General features: G+C 35.9%; 3 protein-coding genes across 4 annotated transcripts; 1 reads left to right on the top strand and 2 right to left on the bottom strand.

Moving 5' to 3' along the window:
* Positions 1 to 1,324: 1,324 nt before the first annotated feature.
* On the bottom strand, positions 1,325 to 12,190 carry LOC143540400 (histone-lysine N-methyltransferase CLF-like). Its single transcript, XM_077033475.1, has 18 exons — positions 12,044 to 12,190; positions 11,162 to 11,293; positions 5,510 to 5,611; positions 5,119 to 5,414; positions 4,811 to 4,972; positions 4,610 to 4,694; positions 4,353 to 4,478; positions 4,211 to 4,258; positions 4,045 to 4,128; positions 3,649 to 3,977; positions 3,401 to 3,548; positions 3,071 to 3,276; positions 2,851 to 2,982; positions 2,511 to 2,601; positions 2,133 to 2,180; positions 1,922 to 2,050; positions 1,744 to 1,821; positions 1,325 to 1,507 (listed from the first exon to the last, which is right to left on the bottom strand). Exons 1-18 carry the CDS (start codon positions 12,188 to 12,190, stop codon positions 1,325 to 1,327), a joined length of 2,526 nt encoding a protein of 841 aa, XP_076889590.1.
* A 1,442-nt stretch (positions 12,191 to 13,632) lies between these two features.
* Positions 13,633 to 16,231, top strand: LOC143540379 (1-acyl-sn-glycerol-3-phosphate acyltransferase BAT2, chloroplastic-like). Of its 2 annotated transcripts, XM_077033463.1 has the most exons (6): positions 13,633 to 13,646; positions 14,538 to 14,601; positions 14,722 to 14,919; positions 15,005 to 15,411; positions 15,499 to 15,600; positions 15,674 to 16,231. In XM_077033463.1, the coding sequence occupies exons 3-6, from the start codon at positions 14,811 to 14,813 to the stop codon at positions 15,887 to 15,889; spliced, it is 834 nt and encodes a 277-aa protein (XP_076889578.1). In that variant the 5' UTR covers positions 13,633 to 13,646; positions 14,538 to 14,601; positions 14,722 to 14,810; the 3' UTR covers positions 15,890 to 16,231. The 2 variants fall into 2 exon arrangements, with proteins under 2 accessions (XP_076889578.1, XP_076889577.1); XM_077033462.1 differs by lacking the exon at positions 13,633 to 13,646 and having other exon boundaries at positions 14,527 to 14,919.
* A 445-nt stretch (positions 16,232 to 16,676) lies between these two features.
* LOC143540407 (filament-like plant protein 7) lies at positions 16,677 to 20,648 on the bottom strand. Its single transcript, XM_077033481.1, has 6 exons — positions 20,630 to 20,648; positions 19,892 to 19,994; positions 19,669 to 19,798; positions 17,489 to 19,187; positions 17,373 to 17,409; positions 16,677 to 17,308 (listed from the first exon to the last, which is right to left on the bottom strand). The coding sequence occupies exons 2-6, from the start codon at positions 19,979 to 19,981 to the stop codon at positions 16,850 to 16,852; spliced, it is 2,415 nt and encodes an 804-aa protein (XP_076889596.1). The 5' UTR covers positions 19,982 to 19,994; positions 20,630 to 20,648; the 3' UTR covers positions 16,677 to 16,849.
* Positions 20,649 to 20,716: the final 68 nt, after the last annotated feature.

Here is a 20,716-nt window from a genome sequence, read left to right as displayed (position 1 = left end):
TGTTTATAACCAGTTTTGTTATCCAACTCCTAGAAAAGTTATGTTCTCGCTCTTTCGTCTACCAATGATTCCTTGGATGATGTGGACTTGGAGGAAGATTTCATTGCTTATAATTGAATCATGTTTCAGTTTTTGATACTTTTGTGTTTTTTACTTTTGATATTACTATTAACACACACACACACACACATATATATATGTATATATATATGTATGTATATATATATATATGCATGATCTTAAAATTACTGCTTTCTCACTTCTATTCCACTGCGATAACCTATATCTCAAATAGCGGCCCTTGACCGCTAACCGATTTTTTACCGCATTAACTGCATAGCCCAAAAATACCACCCACTACACTTGGCCTAAGGCTATGTGTGGTGGAGGGGCTACAAAATGAGAGGATCTTTGACACATGGCAAGGGGCAATATGTAGCTTAGGGGAGCGGTGTTGTAGCACAAAAATCACCCCCACCTATAGTTGATCGCCATGCCAGAATCTCCATAAACACACTCAGCGACAAAAGAGGCAATATGTGGTTGGCGTTGGGGGGGGAATGCATGTCGCCGGCTTGTGTTTACAAAGTTTTATTATTTGATGTGATGCGTGTGTAATACACACACATATTGGGCTACAAAACCATTACACCCTTAAAACAAAAATTCCCCCTTTGCTGAACTAGCCGTCACATGTCACTAACCCCCCCCCCCCCCCCCCACACACACACCACAAATAACCTAAAACAAAAATTCTCTCTTTGTTAACTAGAGATCACATGCCCCCTATCCCTCAATTTATAACCTCGTACTACACATTGCCTAATATGTGTACACATGTCTTAGCATTTTAATGACCTTCACCTTATAACTTATAAAAGTTATGAGCTCACAAAAACTTCTATATATGTATACAAACAAATTAAAGCAATTAAACCATAGTGAGAATTTTTTTTTGTCTAATTATTATGAAATAATCTTAAAAATCAATGTAGCGCATGCATTTTAAAAGAAGAAGTGTTTTCTCCGACTAAAAGAAATGGATAAAGAACCAAAAGTTCAACTAGAGTGCAAAACAAACCTCTAGGCCCTGGTATACTTTTCATAATTCATCCTCCTAAATTAAATATGTGAAATCCATATATGTATTATTATAAAACAAAACACATAATATATGATGCAAGTTTTGGCTATGTGAAATCCATAATTCATCCGTATACGAGATTTGGCTATGTGGAGGTTAATTACCATTTTTCTAAAACAAAACACAACAAAACAAAACAAAACCATCTGGGGCTATTATATATATAATATATGATGCAAGTTAAGCAGTCTTCTTTGCCGAGGAAGCAATGCCTTCTTTCTTTTTACCAGAATGCCCGGCCTTCTTAGCCCAATACGGAGCCTGGTCGGGTTCATAACCATAATCATAAAACAGTTCTTCCCCAGCAGAGATGTTTTTCTTTGCAAATATCCCGACCCGGTGATCTCCAGCCAACATCATAACCTGTCACATAGTTGCTCAAATAATACCATTTAGTGATGTTGATTCAATTTATGTTTACCTTTAACAGGTCAACTTGATAGAAGAAATAGCTTATAAAAGGAGATGAGTCAAATGGGCCGTCAAACCAAGTAAAGTGTATTTTATAGTATTCTAATTGCATAAACCTCCTGAGATAACTTATCATATCATTACTGAGATACATAACTATAATCATATTTAACACACTAAGTAAATACCTTGGCATAACAATTCGGGTCTGTAGAATGATTGGCGAATTTCAGTTTGTTGCCTTTCCGGTAAGCATCGACAACATACTGCATAGTGTAAACAAAAATAGCGATCACTTAGTACAAATTTGAAAAGGGGAGATCAAAAATAATAATATCCTATGTGGCTAAACATTGTGCAGCATACATGGTCATTAAGGTTGAAAAGATATGAAGAATCTATGCGATCATAGATCTTTCCACGTTTGTCAGCTTCATGATGAGAGATCAATTCTCCAGTGTACTCACCCAAATATTCATCTTTAGCTGCACTATTCTGAAAAAGAAAAAAAAATTAACTACAAGTGAGTCATCTAGAGAAAATAATAGCAAGCATAATATATAGTTATTACATTTACCTTTAAGAAAGCACCCCAGCCTGAGACTTTAGATTTTCCTAGTAAAATCTGTGAATCATATGATTACAAAATTGCATTATTAAAAACCTTGAAATACAACTGACGGTCACTAATTTGATTCCCTGATGAACTATTATACTGTTTACAATTTATTAGTATGAGTGTGGCGTGACGGAGATGGTAGAGAGCCTTGGGTGGCTCGCGTACCATGTAGATGGTAAAGATCTGAACTGATTTTGATTACTAAGGTTGTGTTACATACATAGATATCATAAGAAACACTAGAAACCTAAATTGGGCTCGTCGGCTAAACTAAACCCTAAATAATTAATAATATGTTCCAATAGCATATGAACTCGAAAAGTAGACAATAGTTACCCTTTGGTGTGTTTTGAGGAGAAGCTTCATATTCTGGCACACAAAACTATTGCCTTTCTTGCCAGGGCTTCCAAGAGTCCCATCACCGCAGCTGCAAAGTTTATTAAAGAACTAGAATATCAATTTTGTCTGAGTCTTTAGACGATAACATGATACATTCTACAATTTCATTCTTTGTATTTGTGTTCTAACCAATATAAATATACAGTTAACTCCATTGTAGCAAATTCTATTTCATAATCACAATTGTTTTAAGTTTCATATTCTCTCTACTTTCTTTAGATAAGTTTAGAGATTTTCAATTATACAAAGTTCAAAACTTATAATACAAAAATCTTACCTGATCCAGCAATGTTGGCATAAATCAGAGTCACATTCTCTTCTAGCAGCAAAGCAAGGGCACTGGCGACTTCTGTACTGGCTTTTGGCACAATGACATCCTCTAAAACGGTTTTTGCAAGTTTTCGGGCATCTAATGAGGAAAAAAATGAAATTTGTTTTATAAAACACCAAAAACAAATAAACATTAATATATAAGACGGCAATAAAACGTTGCTTACCCGCAGTATTTCTCACATGTACCACTTGCAAGGCAAGGACAATCACCACTACAAGCGGTTTGACACTCACAGGGATTGTACTGATGTTCTATCACAGCTTTCTTACCAGAATTTTGTCTCCTCGCTGAACGGGAACGAGCAGACTTCCACGTGTACCTTAATCGGCGAAATCTACCTCTTCTATGAAAGAAATTTGATCTTCTTCTCTGTGCAGTGCCATAATGAATAATTAATAAGCCAAACATAAAAAAATATATTTTAGTTGTTAGCAATTATTATTAGTGTTTGTCACTGCAACAGGTTGAAGATGACTTAATGTTTACTAACCACATTCTCATTAGTCTTAGTCCTGTCATCATCTTGAGAATTTATGCCGTTACTTCCTTGAGAATATAGCTTATTCTCATGATACTGTAAGACATGGTACACCTCTGCACATGTCTTCAGCTCATTCATTGTATTCCTTGCTATTAGACAGCTGTAATGAAGACAAAGGATCAAACATTTTAGAAATAAATGATAAAATAAATCATGCAGAATATATATATAAAATGCTCCATATGCAATGATGTACTTACCTGTTTTTACCAAATATCTCGACACCCTTTTGAATAAGAGACTTCTCCAAACTTCGCCAAGACTCAAAGTCAGTTATGTTTCTAGAAGAATGATCATCCATAGACAGGTTCTTCTTCTTCGTGTTGTTTCTACCGTATACTAATGAATTACCAGTACTCAAGAATTTTGCCTTCACTGATGATGAGCCGAGTTCATGTGTTTCTTTGCTTCCACTTGTTACAGATATTCTGGCCCGTTTTGTTTTGGTTGGTGATGGCGAATCAGGATTAGTAGGATTCACATCATGAACCGGCTCCAACTTTGGGCATACAGATAGATCATTTTGGAAAGTTGAATATTAGCCATTGTATAAGGGACCAAGTAAAACTTTCATAGTATGATAAAACAAATTATACCTGCAGGTAACAATGTGCACCACAAGGGACTCCGTCACTCATTTCGACATCCAAGCTTTTCCCAGTAGACCTTTTCATTTCAGCCTAATAGTAATTTAAGTAAACTTAATTAGCCATAGGATTCAGGTAAATTTAACTGAATGAATGAAAAAAAAAGTCAACTAACAGGATATATAAGGTCTTGTGAACACCCATGTAATTTACAGTCAAATATCTGAAAATGCAAACATAAAATATTAATTGGTTAATTACAACAAGTATAGCACAAAAAAAATCAAGAACTTAACACATATTATAACAGTCCTTACTAGGCATCTGCGACAAAATAGTTTGTCAAATGAATCTTGAGCATCTTCAAGATCATTATCAAGAAATGAGTTTATATTGAAGTCAGCTACCCAAGGTTTAGAGCATTTAAGAGCTTCATACCGTTCCTGTGTAGATGTTTGATGATATATGTTTCATAAATTAATCACAAATGATAAACTACTAGAAGAAAAGAAAAGAAAAGATTAAACAAAGAACCAAAATCACAAACAAGAATGTATATCCAGTAAGTGCTTACCTTGATTTCACAAGGTTTTCTAGACAAGCGTTGGGATAATAAATCATAGACTATATCAGATGACCCGGCCTGTTCAATGGTTGACCTGGAAACATTACACCACCACAACAACACGCAGTAATATTATTTGTTGCGCGAGTGAAAATTTTTAACAAATAAGGATACTTATGATATGGCACATATAAACTGCAGTATACAAACCAGATGATGCTATCTTCAGACTCAAAAAACCTTTTCTTTTCCTCTTTATCCTCAATAACTTCATCCTCACTGTCGCTGCAGATCAAAGTTTCACCCCCGTCTCGGTCATAATATAATCTCCTTCGGCCTACTACAGACTGATCTTCTTCCATATATTGATTCCTGAGTTTTCAATCAATTACTAATTAAAACAATTATAAACAATAACTCACTCAACAAAAAGCCAGCATCAAAAGACATGATAAAAGGATAGTAGCTTCTAAAGAACATACAAGAAATAGAAAATCAAAAATTACAGGCAAATTCACCTATCTATGAAGGCCCATGTGGTGAAAGGAAGTATTTTCTCCATTTTTGGAAGAATAGTGTGCGGAGGCGGAGGTTTTACTGGAATACCAGATCCTAAAAGCATTACTGAAGCATGTTCATAGTCTTGAAAGTTGCTATCCCCGTTTACGATATCAATTGCCTCCTTCATCCTCTTTGCCAATAAATTGTCAGTTTCGCCACCGTTTATTATTCCTAAATTTCTTCTTTCTACAGACAAGATGTGATTATTTTTAGTGATTCCAGCCAGTTTCATCCGGTTATCTTCCATTCTTTTCTGCAAGATCACTCCAATATATAAGGTACAATGAGATAAAAGTTTTTCAAGATAATAAAGTGTTCTGTGAGAATTTGACTGCTGTAAGAAAGTACGTTGATATAATCCGTCCGTTTAGCTTCAGCATCATTCTTCAACGAGTCAATAACCAGTGAAATCTGTGAAAGACTTGTAGTTGCTTCTTGCAGTGCTGCATTCTGCTGAATATGAACAAACAGTCATAGAGTTTACGAAGTACGAGTAAAAGCTATAAACACTATGTGAGGAAATATTAATAGCTAGAAGCAGTCTTTACTCTTACATATAACAATCAATAGTTTATCTCTAAAATCCATCAAGTCTAAAAGTATTAACCAATAAGATACTAAAGAAGAAAGGGAAGGTGACACATACTATTTCAAACCAGTTGTGATAAGCAAGAAATAGAAAAAAAAAATTTAACCACAGATATTGCTGGGTAATGAGAAATGAAAATTGTCATCTGTAATAAAGAAATCCAGAAGGTATAAAATAAACAACTGTAAAGAAAATTGGGGATGGCTCTTGACCGTTACAATTCACTTCTCACAACCGATCTCTATTGTATTCTTCCTGAAACATTATGGTACTCCAAATAATGAATAAATGTGGAAGAAAGAAGAGAAAAGGCAAGAGATGAGTAAGATTTTCATTAATATTTCAGTTTTTTTTCTCTTCTTTGTATTTCACCTTGCTGGGAAGTGATGATGGATAAAAATATATTCAATTTTCAAAAGGTTGCTGGCAAATGCTGGGGAGTGAAGATGAAACGAATCAAGGCCAGTTCTCAAGTCCCGAATCGATATGAACACAGACGAAAAAACAAACAACAATTGGGATAACTCCCAAATATTATTACTCTGATTAAATAAAACTCAAAAACCTCTATTACAACTCTCCTACATAACCTGGCCTAGACTTGATTATTTATTTATAATGTCAACTCAACTTAGCTAACAAGAAATCTAAATTACCATAACCTGGTCATTAAGAAACCCATTAAACACCTTAATCTCCCCTTAAGTTCACAACCAACTTGTTGTAGCTACTTGAGCTTGCCAGCCCTGGTTCACGAGTTGGACCTTTTAAACTAATGTGCCGGCAGATTCATGTTGGTATCAAATTTTATATTCCAGTTGTAACATATGATAGTTATCTTACTCTAAGATTAGATAAACGCAACATATTATTCTTATTACTCTAAGATCAGATAATAGTTATTTCACAATGCATATGATCCTTACTAAACAGTGATTTTAGAAACAGTAGATCGATGCATTAATTTCTCCTCTTCCTTTGTAACAAAGCGTTAGCAAGAGGTTCTCATCTCACAACTCCATTAAGAAGATACAAAGAAAGTAAGAATTGATATGTAGATCGAAGAAACATGGTGTGTTGTAGCAAAAGTACAGCATATGTTTGTCAAAATAAAAAATTCAATACTAAGATATATGATAAAGAGAAGCATCCTTCCATCTACCATTCATTAAATCCAAGGATTAAAGGGTAGTTAAAGTAAGCTAGCTAGCTCTTCCATATACCCTATCAGTTAAAAACAATTGTGATGCATCCTTATAATTTGCTTAGCTATGAATCGATTATATGAAAGTAATTAGATCATATGCATAACAAGGCCATGAAAACCCAAAACTGTGATTGAGTTATAGCATTTACTAATTCTTTTAGTCTGTTGATATGAAGTATCAGGGTGCATGATAAGTAGGTTTATAACTAGCTAGCTTGGACCATTTAACCTATATATGGTGTTAGCTTAATTTCTTCTCTAATATTTCAGCCTTTATGTTTAATCAACAACACCATTTTTCATTCAACTTTCAACTAGTAATTGGTAACATAATTCTCAGGATTAAAACTCTACTCATGTCACCAAAATACAGCTGGTGTGCATGCATGATATATATATAGCATCACCTTTATAATAATAACTTAACTACATTTACATATCATGTATAAATTAAGAACAAAATTCTTTAAGGCTTATTAGTAAATCACCAAAACACAAACTCATGCATCAACTAATTAATAGCAGCAGCAGATGAACGTATAGAAATACGCCAATCGATGCGTAAACACAAACTAGAGGTAACCAAACCAAACATGCAATTCGAAACCTTAACAGATAAATTGATCAGCGTCACTATACCATAGAAGCATTGGGAAGCTCCGATCCTCCAGCGGCGGTGAAGGGAGGAGGTGACGGCATTGCCACCGTCTCCGGTCAATCTGCAACGAAACGATGTTCGAACGCGAAGAAGAAGAAGAAGAAGAAGAAGAAGTTTGAAAAGAAACCCTAGGTAGGTTGAGAATTGGGGGCTCTGACAGACAGGATTTTATATTGTGAAGAGCCAAGTGTAAGTGATTGCGTTGTATTCAGTGCGTGAGTTGGATAACGACACGTGGGTCTCTATTTTCACTCAACACTTGTCAGGTTTCAACCCTCGTTTTCCCAAAAATATTTCATCTGTCATCCTGCTTATTTCCTAAAATAGAATCTTTTTCTTATACAATGTTTCTTTAATAGAAGCGTATGAAATTATTTTTAACGACTTTGGCTATTCGGACGCCGGTCTTGCTATCTAGACCCACAGCAACGTCCTTACGAGCTGTATAGGTTCATATGACCCATATGGCGGCCGCTTTTGTGTCAGAGTTCGTTGACGACCACTTTACAAGACATGTATTCGGTCACACACGAGTAGTATTGGGTCATATATACGAGATCCATTTGAATCATACAAGTCAGTCCCATACGAGTAGCATTAACCCGTATGAGATCCATATGAATTATCATATATGAGACCAGGTCATACAACTAGTATGAGACTATGAGTCCATACAACTTTCATATTCAAATTCTAAACATATAATCCCCACTATAAAAACTCTACGTATAATAATAATAATAATAATAATAATAATAATAATAATAATAAAAATAGAAGTAAAAGAAATTCTTCATATTCTTATTCTTCTTATGGCTAACCGACGAAGCTTGATGAATAAAATGACCAAACGTCTAGTCCTATATGTGTGTGCCTCGTTAGAATATTATATCGTGTCAAGTAATTAATTAGCGGTGAAATCTTATTTCTTCTCAAATAATTTATGAAATCTTATATTGTGTAAAATAGTTAACGGGATATTGTATCATGCCTAATAAATTCCGTCACGCTAACCAATATTTATCCTTTCTATTGTATGAGCTATACTACTAATAAGCAACAAGTCATTCTTGTATATGAGTCTGGTCAATGCCAATTCTGAAAAGCCTAGTACACTGTCAGGTACGAAAATCTTATATGACTTTTATGGGTTATACGAGTCGTATAAAGGTGTATGAAAGTTGGGGATGAACGTCTTAGTAGCAAACCCTTTTTAAAAGAATGAGCTTATATCCTTTTTAGATAAAACTAGGTTCTTACCCCCCACTGTCGCACACGGGCTTAATGTTTTATGTTTTGATTGCTTACGATAGTGTTGAGATGTTTCACCAACGAGATGCAAATAAACAAAGGGAAACAAGACACGTAAGCACACACATGTTGAATCCCCTAAAAAAAGTGCATGGATACCCCACCGACTCATATGATGCATATGGATGTAGTACCAAGAAATATGTACGTAAACATAATGAATGTTTGATGTTGTTGTACAAAGGCAAAAACAAGTAGGACAGTTGATCATGAATAGGATCATTTTGTGAGGCAAAAACAACTTCATAATTAATAGGTAATTTAACTAGTAATAAAACCCTTGCGTTGCAACTGTGATGTAAAATTGTTTATTTGATTTAGTTATTATATATATTTAAATTACTTTGTTTGAAAATGAAAAGGATAAGAATTTTGATGAGTTATATGTAGTTGTTTAACTTATATTTTATACAAGTCATGTAGATATCTAACTTATATTTTATTAGAATTATAACTGGTTAGACAACATTTATAAATCAAATGATTTTATATACAATATGAAATTTTATTAGACTTAAAAGCATTTTTGTCACTCTCAAATATGCAATTGTTAACTATGATTCGGTATAAAAAAAATTATTAAATATGAATTACACGTTCACTTCACTTGAAAACATGAAGTCACCACCGCCATTGCCTTTGGTCACCATCCCTCTCCTGTGGCCAGCAACTTTAGTGAACCACAAGAAAGCCGAACCTTTACTTATTTCTTAAAACTCTAAAATTTGAGACATTACACTAAGTGTTCGTTTTTTAACGTAGTACAATTGATTGTGGAGTGAGACATAAGATGGACCTAACAACATGCATGAGGGCTCTTGGGCTAAGAGGGTGGATGACTTGCACGATAAGACTTCTTCAAGAAAAATATCGTTGATGCGTGCAATTAAAATCCTTTTAAAATTGAAAAATCATGTTACGTGTTGTCGCTCCACTGACCACCTAATCCAGTTAACCGTAAGATCTTCACGTCTAAACAAAAAAAAAATCTGAAACTGAACCTCTAAGCCTAATGGTTCATTTGGTCGGTTGATCTTTTTAAGCAATTTGAATTTGAAAGAATTGAATTTGGAATTAAAACTTCATAAAGAAATTTTGAATCTAAATGAGTTGGAGTTCACCTTAAGAACATGATTTTGTAATGAACTAGTTTTTCTACCCGGCGCGTTACGCCGGGGCAGTTGGTAAAACTCCAGCATTGAAACCCGGACGTTAGTAAAACCCGAGCATTACGACGATGAGTTGACACGAATTCGGTCAGTACCAACTTAAGGTACCGGAATTAAAACAAAAGAATCGGTAAAACTCAGGCATTGCGGTGGTGAGTCGGTAAAACCTAAGCGTTGTTGGTCTCGGGATTTGTGGCGGTAAGTCAACACAAATTTAATTTGTTTCAATTACGCTCGTTATGATACCGAAACTACGAAACAAAATAAAAAAAATTGTCTAATAAAATGCTAGCGACCCAAACTTCTAATTTATATATATTAGATAATTTGGATGACAAAAAAAAATATAAAAGCATCTGTAATTGTGCAACGTGTCATGCCTTATCATCCGAATTAGACGTGGAATACTGTCCACAAGGACATTTTTGGACAAATAACAGCCATGGGACTTTTGTGTGCGTTGAGTCGTTTTTTAACCCGATCAACGCCTTTTAAAGAACTAAAAAAACGGAAATTTGATTAAACCATTATACGCTTTAATGGTCTGGGTTAATGAAAACTCGACTGCTTACACTACAATGACGAGATGAGAACTACGTTTTTCATTTTTAGTGAAATCGGACAAGTTATTTTAGTTTTTGCCTTTTAGACCCTTCGCTATGGGCGGTAACCAGGAGGGAAAAGGGGCGGTAATCCCTCAGAACACCGCCGAGGGGCAGTTTCAAACGTCGGTAAAGAGGGGCCGTTATGTGAAGACCGGGCGGTGAAGAGGTGGGGATGTGGGGCCATGTCCTCTTTGATGAGTTGGACCAAATCCAGCAGTCTTATGATCGTTACTTTAAAAAATAAAATAAATCAAATCAATCTATTTAAACCCAAAAAATTCATCTTCTCAAGTACACATCTTCTCATCCTAAACACATCTTCTCTTTTAAAAAATTCTCAACATTTCATAACAACAAACCCGAACTCAAACCCAAACCCGTGGGATCCAGCTTCAAATGTGGAGTAGTTAATTTGGTTGCAAACAACAACGGGCCTACAAACCCTTTCTTTGCCAACTAACAAGGTCTTTATCAGCCCATAACGCAACCCCCGCAAATGTCACAAACGTTCTTCGATATGTTACTACGACCGGTAATGCCATATATGTCTTCGCAAGTACACGAAACCCAAGTACCCGAACCACAAGTAGCTTCTACCACGTCAAAAGCAAAACGAAGTCATAAAAAAAACCTCAAGGTGAAACAACCAAAGCTAAAGGCGATCAAATGAAGTGACAAAGAGATGAGGAGATTGTGTTGGCATGTGCATGGATTGACTCGTCCGAAGACTCGATTCAATGTAAATTATAAAAAAAATTTATTTATATATGTTACATATTTTATTTATTTGGCGACTAATATTAGCTTTTTTATTTTCATCAAAGGTGAAGGTAAACCTTCCCCTCGTTTTTGGGCGACTATATGTGCCAAGTTCTATGAGACAATGGGTTGAGGTGAATACCGCAACGGCAAAGCCGTCTACAGAAAGTGAAAGGCAATGCAAACAAAATAGCTAACTTCGCCAAGTTGTACAACCGCATCGAAACCAGCAGTAGAAAAAGCGGCATGAGTGATGCCAACGTGATGGAGTTTTCCTAAAACAATACAGAGCCGAAAATAAAGACGATTTTAATATGTTGGAAGCTTGGAGGCAATGCATAAGCGCACCAAAGTGGGTGCCCGTCCTGCTACCTTTTTCACGACCGTCCAAACAGTCAAAGATAACGCCTATTTCGGCCGATCAAGCATCGTCTCAAGCCACTGCTACCTTTTTCGCGATCGTCCAAACGGTCAAAGACAGCGTCTACTTCGGCCGATCAAGCATCGTCTCAAGCCACGTCGGATGCTCGTTATCAATTCAACTTAATTAAACAATCAAGATCCTGAATTTGTTTTTGATGAACCGGATGAGTTTCAACGCCCTGTCGAAGAGAAAGAGCCAAGGCGGAGGCGAGAGGTGGAGGGTCTTCGTCTAGAACGACACCCTCGATGAGTTCCAAAGTGAGCTCACGTTTTGACAACTTTGAGCTTAAACTTGTCAAGATTGTCATGGTTAAAAAAGAAACAAAAGAAGAAAATACAAGGATGCACGAAGAAAGAAAAATAATGCATGCGGAATATAAACGATGCACGATGAAAGAAAAAAAAATGCAATTGGAACCGGAACAAGGTAAGGATTTCAAGTTTTTTGCAAAGGGTTTTTCACATCTAGGACCGAACATGCGGCTTTTATGAAGAAGAAAAAAGAAAGAATTCTAACCAAATGCGTGAACGAGGACGAAGAGGAAGCCGTGAACGACTACGACGAGTATTAGTTTTGTTTTAGTTAATTAAGTAGGTTTTTATGTTTTTAATTGGTTTGCATGTTTTTTATTTTAATTTTAGTTTTAAGTATTGATATTTTCTTTTTTAATTTTATTGTAAAAAAATAGTTTAAAGCACTTGGGGGGACAGTGAAACAACATGGATAGAGGTGTGAAAAACCCGATTTTGGGTATGAAACCGGGTTCAGATATGACCGGGTATTGAAAATTGGGTATTAGTAATACCCGGGTTGGGTTCAGGTTAGAGCATTGTCTCTAAAAACCATACCTTATGCATGGGGTCGGATTGGGTATTCTAAAACCAGGTATTTGAATAACCTATTTCCGGTGTATTGAAAAAACCTTATTTTTAGGTTTTTTTGGGCTTTTTTCCGGGCATTTTTTGGGTATAAATTGGATTTTTAAGGAGTTGCACTTTTTAAGGGTATTATTGGGTATTGTTCATGTATTTTCGAGTAATATCAGATATAGATCAGGCATTGAAAAACCCGGTTTCGGGTATTGGAGAAACCCGGTTCGGATATGGAACCGGTTCTGGTTTTCGGGTATTACCGACTATAAATAGGATACGATTCGGTTACGAGTTTTGGTAATAAAATGCATATGCTATCCATACCCTACGGGTAAGGTACTGGTTTGGGTATTAAAAACCCATCTAAACATGGGCTTGTGATTTTTCTGCCCCTAGCGAGAAATGGTCTTGAGTGTTTAACGATTGATTGATTTATATTCTCTCTTTTTTCACTTTCTTCCTTCATACCCGCCAAAGCTTACGTCAGCCGTCACGCCGGCCAACTGTTACAATTCGTCAGCGGCGTGGATTAATCATCAAGTATCTATCTTTCCACAATTTGATTTCTTTAAATTTCAAATCCTGTTTAATATATCGTTTCTTTCCAACCAGAAATCTTAACCCTAAGTTACTGTTCAGGGTTTATCGTTGAAGTTTCATTAATTGGTATACTTATAATGCCAGTTTAAATTACCTTGTGGGACAGATGGACTATCAGTTTTATAGTTTCATATATTTTTAGAAAAGTCAGGCTGCATTGTATTCTTATCTGACTTGCTTTTTATTGTATGAATGGTTTTGTGTTTTCGCTATCGGTCAATGATGTTATATTTGATTAATTGGGCAGGTTGGAAGGAACCCATGGTTTACTCATCATCCTATTTTCACTTGGTAACTTCAAATTACTTCTACATATTTTTAGTTTTGTTTTCAATTGGGGGCTGCTATAGAAACAAACGCCACCCCTGGAAGTGTCACGTTTACGGGTCGTTTAATGGTTGAATGGGCTGTATGCTGTCAAGTAAAGTCTGCACACCGGAGTCTGTCACATCATTTGGGTTGTGCAATGTTATATATGATGTCAACCAAAGTCGGGAAACCAGAGTCTGTCACATCATAAGGGCCGTATGATAAGAGTGAGAAATGGTCATGCACGTCTTATAGTGGTCAAATTACTCTTTTCTTTGCCGGTCAAACATATCTACTGGCTGTATGACGTTTTTTTCCGCCTATCATGCAACCCATATGACCATTTTTCTCCTTTCAGCCTGTATGAAACGTCAGTATTGTCTAAAGAGTGTGTCAATGGTGTTTCTTTGGACACAACCTTTCTAGTAATAGGCCTATGCGTTTATCAATAATGTGGTATTGGTGCCGGTGTTGTTTTTAGTGGTAAGGGGATGGTTGTAACACCTAGGATTATATAGATATAAAGAACCCAAAGGACTGTTTAATTAGCATTGACTTTTCAATTGACCCAGTGGTGTTTTTGATTGCTTTTGTGAAGTTTCGAGTTCTCTTGCTGTTAAAAGAGTTCTCAAATCATTTTGTGTAAAAAAGTTTTGATTCTTTTGGCAAATAGTTCATATCTTAGTGCTTTATTTTACCTGGAATGTGTCGTTGGGTGCTCCTACACACATTCTTGTGTGTGAATTGATAATTACTGATTAATTATTCATTTATGTGGTATTTGTACAAGTGCAATATTGCGGAGTCTGTTATTTTCGCTTGTCATACATTTCATATTTATGTTTCATACCAACATTTTCATTCTGGTTGCAGTCTGCTTTTAAGGGACTTTATTGCTCTCCGTATAAAGATCCAATCAAGAAGCATTTAGAACATAGTAAGTGGTATTATTTTATACATCAAGACTGTTTCTTGAAATTGTACATTAATTCACTCTTATTACAATCACTAGTAGGGTTTAACTGAAATCATATAACTAGGTTGATGTTTTGTGCAGATGGTATTCAGAACCGTGTATTCTTTAGTAAAACCATAATCCCCTACAAATCTCAATGCTTTCTTCACACACAAGAAAGGCTCATCAGCATGTCTGCAAGTTATAAATTACCTGACCAAAATAAAAATTCAAGATCTGTAATCGTTAGATCTGAAATTGCTGGTACCGGGCCACCCGAAACATCCTATCAATTATCAGGTTCTACTCATCCCAACTTCTAAATTTTCAAACTTGCCATTTATTTCTCTTTTTAATGATTATTATTTATATTTTCAAACTGTAGAAATCCCGTTGGTCTCAAAAATCAGAGGAATTTGTTTCTACACGGTTACATCCTTCGTTGCTATATTTCTGTTTGTGGCCATGGTGGTGGGCCATCCGTTTGTGCTCTTACGGGATCGATACCAAAGGAATTTTCATAACTTTATTGCTAAAATTTGGGCATCTATGACAATTGCTCCATTTTTTAGAGTAAAGATTCAGGGTTATGAGAATCTACCTCCAAAAGATTCTCCGGCTGTTTATGTGTCTAACCACCAAAGTTTTTTGGACATATATACCCTTCTAACGTTAGGCAGAAACTTCAAATTTGTCAGCAAGACTGCAATTTTCCTTTACCCCGTTGTCGGGTGGGCCATGTTTTTGTTAGGCACTATTCCTCTGAAACGTATGGACCGAAAGAGCCAACTGGTATCTAGATTATGATTATTTAATGTATCCAATTTTGCTGTAGTTTTTAAACTTATGAAGTATTTTTAACTATTTTGTTAAATGTAGCAAACTCTAAAACAATGCATGGAACTTGTAAAAGTTGGCGGATCTGTTTTCCTTTTTCCAGAGGGTACGCGAAGTAGGGATGGACGTTTAGGCACCTTCAAGGTGAGTTTGTTTTTTATCATAGAGTTAAATACTGAGAAATTAAATAAACAATTTTATATATTTTTTTTTGTAGAAAGGTGCATTTGGTATTGCTGCGAAAACTGGAGTTCCTGTGGTTCCAATCACTCTTGTGGGGACGGGTAATATTATGCCTGCAGGGATGGAAGGTACAATAAATGCAGGAACTGTTAAAGTTGTCATTCACCAGCCCATTGTAGGAGATAATCCTGATATATTATGCACCTATGTTAGAAATGTAATTGCAGATGAACTCGATCGCCATTGTTGACTGTATATGGAAGAAATTTTGTTAGTTTTACTTGCTATCTTTTAATTTGTTTGCATAACGTTTTGTTTTTTGTTACTGTTTCGTTTACCTGTGAGCATTTTAAGTTAACTATAGTAGTTCAGTAGGCAGTTTACTTGTATTTTGCTTATATGTATAGTCCACCGGCAAGGTATAGACAAGGTATCGACCTTTTAACATATTCTGATAAAAAGACAAAAAATGACAGCATACATTATAATTGAATTGATAGAACGAAAGGGTGATGATAAATGTTTTTGTCGTTTGTGTTTTTCATTTATTTTGTGGGTCATATTTTTATATTAGTGCATTTATTGTTAAGATTGTGCAAGGGAAATGCACACACCACTGACTATTCATACGGCTGATATGGTCATGCAGGCAGTATGATAGACGAAAACTGGTTATATGGTTACATGACGTGTTAGACTAACGCAAATGACTTATGTGATAATGGACATCGCTAACAATGTCATATGGCCCGCATGACCATTTTCTTCTATGATGACATCATATGGTGTATCTGTAGTTAGCGGTTGTCTGGCATTACCCACAACTGCATGAAAATGTAAGCATATTGGTGTAAACTGTAAACTACATAGAGTTTGAGACAAGCTTGTCCAAGCTCAAGCCCATTTTGTTACTTCGAAGAGCTCAAGCTCGGTTCATGGATAAATTTACAAGCTTGAACCCGGCTATTATAATAAGTTATAATATGCATGTTATAAGTTATAACCCAAGAAGATGAGAAAATGGATGGAAGTTCACATGATTCAAAAAGCAAACCCCATTGGTTTTGGCTGTCATCGTTATATTTACATTAACCAAACAAAACAATCTTTAAACCCAAACCGAAACCGAAACCGAAACCCAGCCTCAAACCATAACATTATTTCCACATGAAATTAAACAACCAAAAGCCAAAGCTCACAACCACACCCTTCACTTTTTACTGCCTTTCTTCTTTCTCCAAAACAATCTTTTCAGAATCCCACAACCACTGTTATTCTTCTTGTTTGGTACAACTGACAAAAAGTTTACCAAAGCTTCTTCATCCTTTTCATCTTTCACTCCCTTTACACTTACAAACATCGGTGGAGACATAATAACCACAGGTTTTGAATTCCCATCCAATATTGCCGGTGACGTGACAGTACGAGAAATCCCTTTTGGTTTCTGAGACCGCGGTGCTCCTGTGGGGTCCTCGGTAATCATTTTGTCAAGTAGCGAGACACGCTGGTTGTTTTTGTTGGATGAGGGCGATGTGGTAATTTCACAAGTGTCGGATAAGGACGTGTCTGTGGGTAGAGAAGCCATTGCCTTTAACTGTTTCCCGAGATTAACAATGGTTTCTTGACATTCAGCTAACTTGTCTGAAGCTGCTGTTAGTTTTTGTGCCTGCTTGATTAAGTATATGATTAGATGTAACGATAATCATTAATTTAATGGTTTGGTAAAGACTTACACTTGAAAGGATTGTCTCATTGTCAATTTCAGTCACACTGAAAAAAAAACACCATTTAAGTACTTACCAGTTACAACATTTGTTTATATATAATAAATCATAGATAAAAATAATACCTTTTTTGCTCTTCCAAAGATTTAGTTTCTTGATGAGCGTCAATGGGGTGTTTTTCAATATCTTTCGCCTTTAAATCTACTTCTGTTTGGTCTTCAATGGTTTCCACTTGTTCCTTTAGAACACTCGATTCTTGAAGTTGAATAATTAAAGACACACACCTGGCACTCTCGGATTGGAGTTTACCTTCCAATTCTTTATTAGCTGATTCAAGATTTGCCATGCCATCTTTCAGTTTTCTAACTTCTTCCTTCACATTTGGTTCCAAGTGGAAAATCTTATTTCTTATGTTCCCAGAAGCAGCCATTGGCCAACCTGGTACCTGGTCTTTTGAAAGAGTCACCTTATCCGCCACCGACAAGTGGGTCCCACCTTCCACCTCACTCTCGCTCCGAGTTTCATCCCACTCAAACTGCTTCTTGATTTCATCCTTCATGCTACTCACATCCTGAAGTGAGAAACAATGGTCGACTATCCATGTCAGAGAAGAAGTCAACCCTTTGACTAAATCCTCCACACCAACCTTCCCATTTACCAACTTATTACAAATCTGAAGAAACTCTTCCAAAACTGCCCTAAGTTCAGATGTTTTCCACTGAAACACATGAACAGTGTACCCTGTTGGTGTTTCTGATATATCATCATTCTTCTCAGATAATCTGATCCCTTCAATAAGTTCAACAAGTTTCTGTATTGATTTGTTGATGTCATCAAAACTGTAGCCATTTGCATCTTTCTTGTCGATTACCACGTCACTGTTACAGTTATTTTTTCCCGCCAAAACGACTTTGACATCATCTGCAAATGGTTTGTCAACAGAAACTAGAGCCAATTTTTCCATCTCGACAAAGTCATCCATCAAACCTATATCAGAAGCTCCAACCGTATTGTATGATGGCGCCCAAGATCCCGCCATACTGACTTTTTCATCACTGCCCATGTCAGATGTTTGACTTTTTGACAATTCAATTGTTTTCTGGTGAAGGAATTCTTTAAGAAGCTTGTTCTCTTCTTCAAATGAAATTAACTGCTCGGTCAAGAAGCTGATCTTTTTACTATAGTCGGTTGACTCCATTGGAAAAGGGTTTGACCTTCTTCTATTAACTTCAGCTACATTCTTCATCTTTGCCACGTCAGCAGGGCCGGGAAGGCATTTTTGAACAAGCAGGCGTAATCTTTGAGCTTCTGTTTCCAGCTTTGCAATTTTCTTGACACTTTCTATATACTGTTTGTGTGCCATGTCAGATGTTCTGCGGTTAAACTCACGTTCTTCGTTTCTGATCTCGAGCTCCTTTTCTAACACTTGGATTTCATAACCTAAAGAAGCGTTTTCTCTTTGAGTTGACTCGAGTTGACTCACGACAGCTCGAAGATCATAATCCAACTGAGCCCTCACCAAGTGTTGCTCATCAATAATCTTTTCTTTTACTGAAAGAGTGCTACTGAGTTGAGTGTTCTCCAAACCTAGTTTTGAAACTTTCTTATTGGATTCTGCTAGTTTTTCTTCTAAAATGATTATTCTTCTTTCATATTCTTTTGATGTTTTCATCACAGCATCATGAATCCGTTTTTCCTGTTCTTCACGAACAAAACACAGCTGCTGCATACACTCGTCCAATGTTGAGTCAGCGCCACTTTGTTGTGTAACTTTCCCTAATTCGTGCTTCAGTGCTAAAACTTCTGTTTCAGATTTCTCCCATTCTGTATGGTAGATATATTATTTAATTAATATAAATGTAAAATCTGATTTAAGCATATTACAAATACCCAGGGGTGTGCAGAAAACCGAACTAACCGACCCATAGCCAAATTAACCAATGAAACCGAACCGATATAACCGATCTGTACCAAAAACCGGTGGGGTTCGGTTTAATGACTAACAAGGTTTCCATACCCACCAAAACTGAACCAAACCGATTAAATGCGCTTTTTTTTTAAAAATATTATAGATAATATTAACTTTTTAGTTATATGTAATATACAAATGTCTAATAAAAATTCATTCCATTGTCAAAAACTTTCAAGCCGATACTTTCAGGCCCAAATAATGCCCGATATTATACTGTTTTGAGTTATTTTTAGCTAGGTCCAAATTCACGGTTTTCAAGACCGATTAACCGAAACCGACATCTTGGTTATGGTTTTAGGCCAAAACCGACCCATGCATAACCCTACAAATAACCTTGAATGGCTTCTTTAGCAATGCTTGTCTGCTTCTTTGCTATTTCATCTTTAGCATTAATCTCAGCAACTGCAGCCAAGAGCTTTTCATCTAAAATTTCCAAATCTCTTTCCAGTTCCACTTTATCAGCCTGCAATATAGAAAAACCACCTCAATTGTGAACTCAAAGGTCAAGTTTGACCTTGAAACACAAAAAAGTCAAAGAAAATGATGATATGTCTACCTCATCTTCATTCCCTCTGCTAACTTTATCAGCTGCAATCATTGTTTTTTCAGTGGATTTTTTCTTCCAAATCCATGCTTTGTTTTCCATCACTTAACAAAACCTTAAAGTCAAAAATGCATGATGAATAACTTAAATTATAGACAATCTGCCCCACTCAAGAAAAAGACATAAAATGAATTTATTGTCAAAATAATAACCTGATTTATCTCCAGTAAAAGTTTTTCTTTTTTTTTTAATTAATTCATGCCTTTATCAACAAAAACTAGGTGTGAGAAATAACCGAACCGAAATTAACCGATAATCGAATTAACCAGAAGGCGGTTATTGGTTACTTTTTGTACCCTCAGTTAGCCGAAATTAACCGAACTAAACCATTCATATTTTCATATATTTCTAGTTTTTATACCTCCATTTCATGTTTTATACCACCTTTTCTTGTATATATACCTCCATTTTATCTACTTATATCCACATTTCATGATTTATACATTCAATTTCATGTATTTTTAGTAAAAACTTTTGGCCCAAGTTTGATTTTGGTTATTAACCGAAATTAACTGAAACCGGAAAACTAACCGAATTACCAAAAACCAATTGGTTGATTCGATTAAGGCTAATAACCGAACCGTGCACACCCCTAACTAAAAATTGGGGATTTCCCTTTCTTAGGTGAAAACTTCAATGCAAGTGGATCTATAATAATAAAGATGATTCTAGAGATCATGAATTTGGTACCTCACTGTGCATGCATCTCAGTAAGCTTCAAGCAACCAGCAGAATAAGCTTTGATTCCACTGCACAGGCCATGTAAACATAATAAAT

The sequence above is a fragment of the Bidens hawaiensis genome, unplaced genomic scaffold, assembly GCF_021521415.1.
Source record: "Bidens hawaiensis isolate Kalapana, Puna unplaced genomic scaffold, B.hawaiensis_p1.1 tig00012229_1, whole genome shotgun sequence".
In the NCBI taxonomy this organism is placed as follows: Eukaryota; Viridiplantae; Streptophyta; class Magnoliopsida; order Asterales; family Asteraceae; genus Bidens; species Bidens hawaiensis.
The sequence above is the reverse complement of the archived record's forward strand: the minus strand, read 5'-3'. Positions and strand labels throughout refer to the sequence as shown.

What these genes read in the sequence shown, in the direction of transcription:
- LOC143540400 (XM_077033475.1), bottom strand. Translation starts at nt 12,190, where the DNA reads ATGACAATCTTGACAAGTTTAAGCTCAAAGTTGTCAAAACGTGAGCTC. An exon ending in CACAAGACCTTATATATCCT is followed by an intron (nt 4,129 to 4,210) that starts GTTAGTTGACTT and finishes AATTACTATTAG; the next exon opens with GCTGAAATGAAAAGGTCTAC. An exon ending in ACCCGAATTGTTATGCCAAG is followed by an intron (nt 1,508 to 1,743) that starts GTATTTACTTAG and finishes ACTATGTGACAG; the next exon opens with GTTATGATGTTGGCTGGAGA.
- LOC143540379 (XM_077033462.1), top strand. Translation starts at nt 14,709, where the DNA reads ATGTTTTGTGCAGATGGTATTCAGAACCGTGTATTCTTTAGTAAAACC. An exon ending in AACATCCTATCAATTATCAG is followed by an intron (nt 14,920 to 15,004) that starts GTTCTACTCATC and finishes TTCAAACTGTAG; the next exon opens with AAATCCCGTTGGTCTCAAAA. An exon ending in TGGACCGAAAGAGCCAACTG is followed by an intron (nt 15,412 to 15,498) that starts GTATCTAGATTA and finishes TGTTAAATGTAG; the next exon opens with CAAACTCTAAAACAATGCAT.
- LOC143540407 (XM_077033481.1), bottom strand. Translation starts at nt 19,981, where the DNA reads ATGGAAAACAAAGCATGGATTTGGAAGAAAAAATCCACTGAAAAAACA. An exon ending in GCAGAGGGAATGAAGATGAG is followed by an intron (nt 19,799 to 19,891) that starts GTAGACATATCA and finishes TCTATATTGCAG; the next exon opens with GCTGATAAAGTGGAACTGGA. An exon ending in TCTTTGGAAGAGCAAAAAAG is followed by an intron (nt 17,410 to 17,488) that starts GTATTATTTTTA and finishes TTTTTTTTTCAG; the next exon opens with TGTGACTGAAATTGACAATG.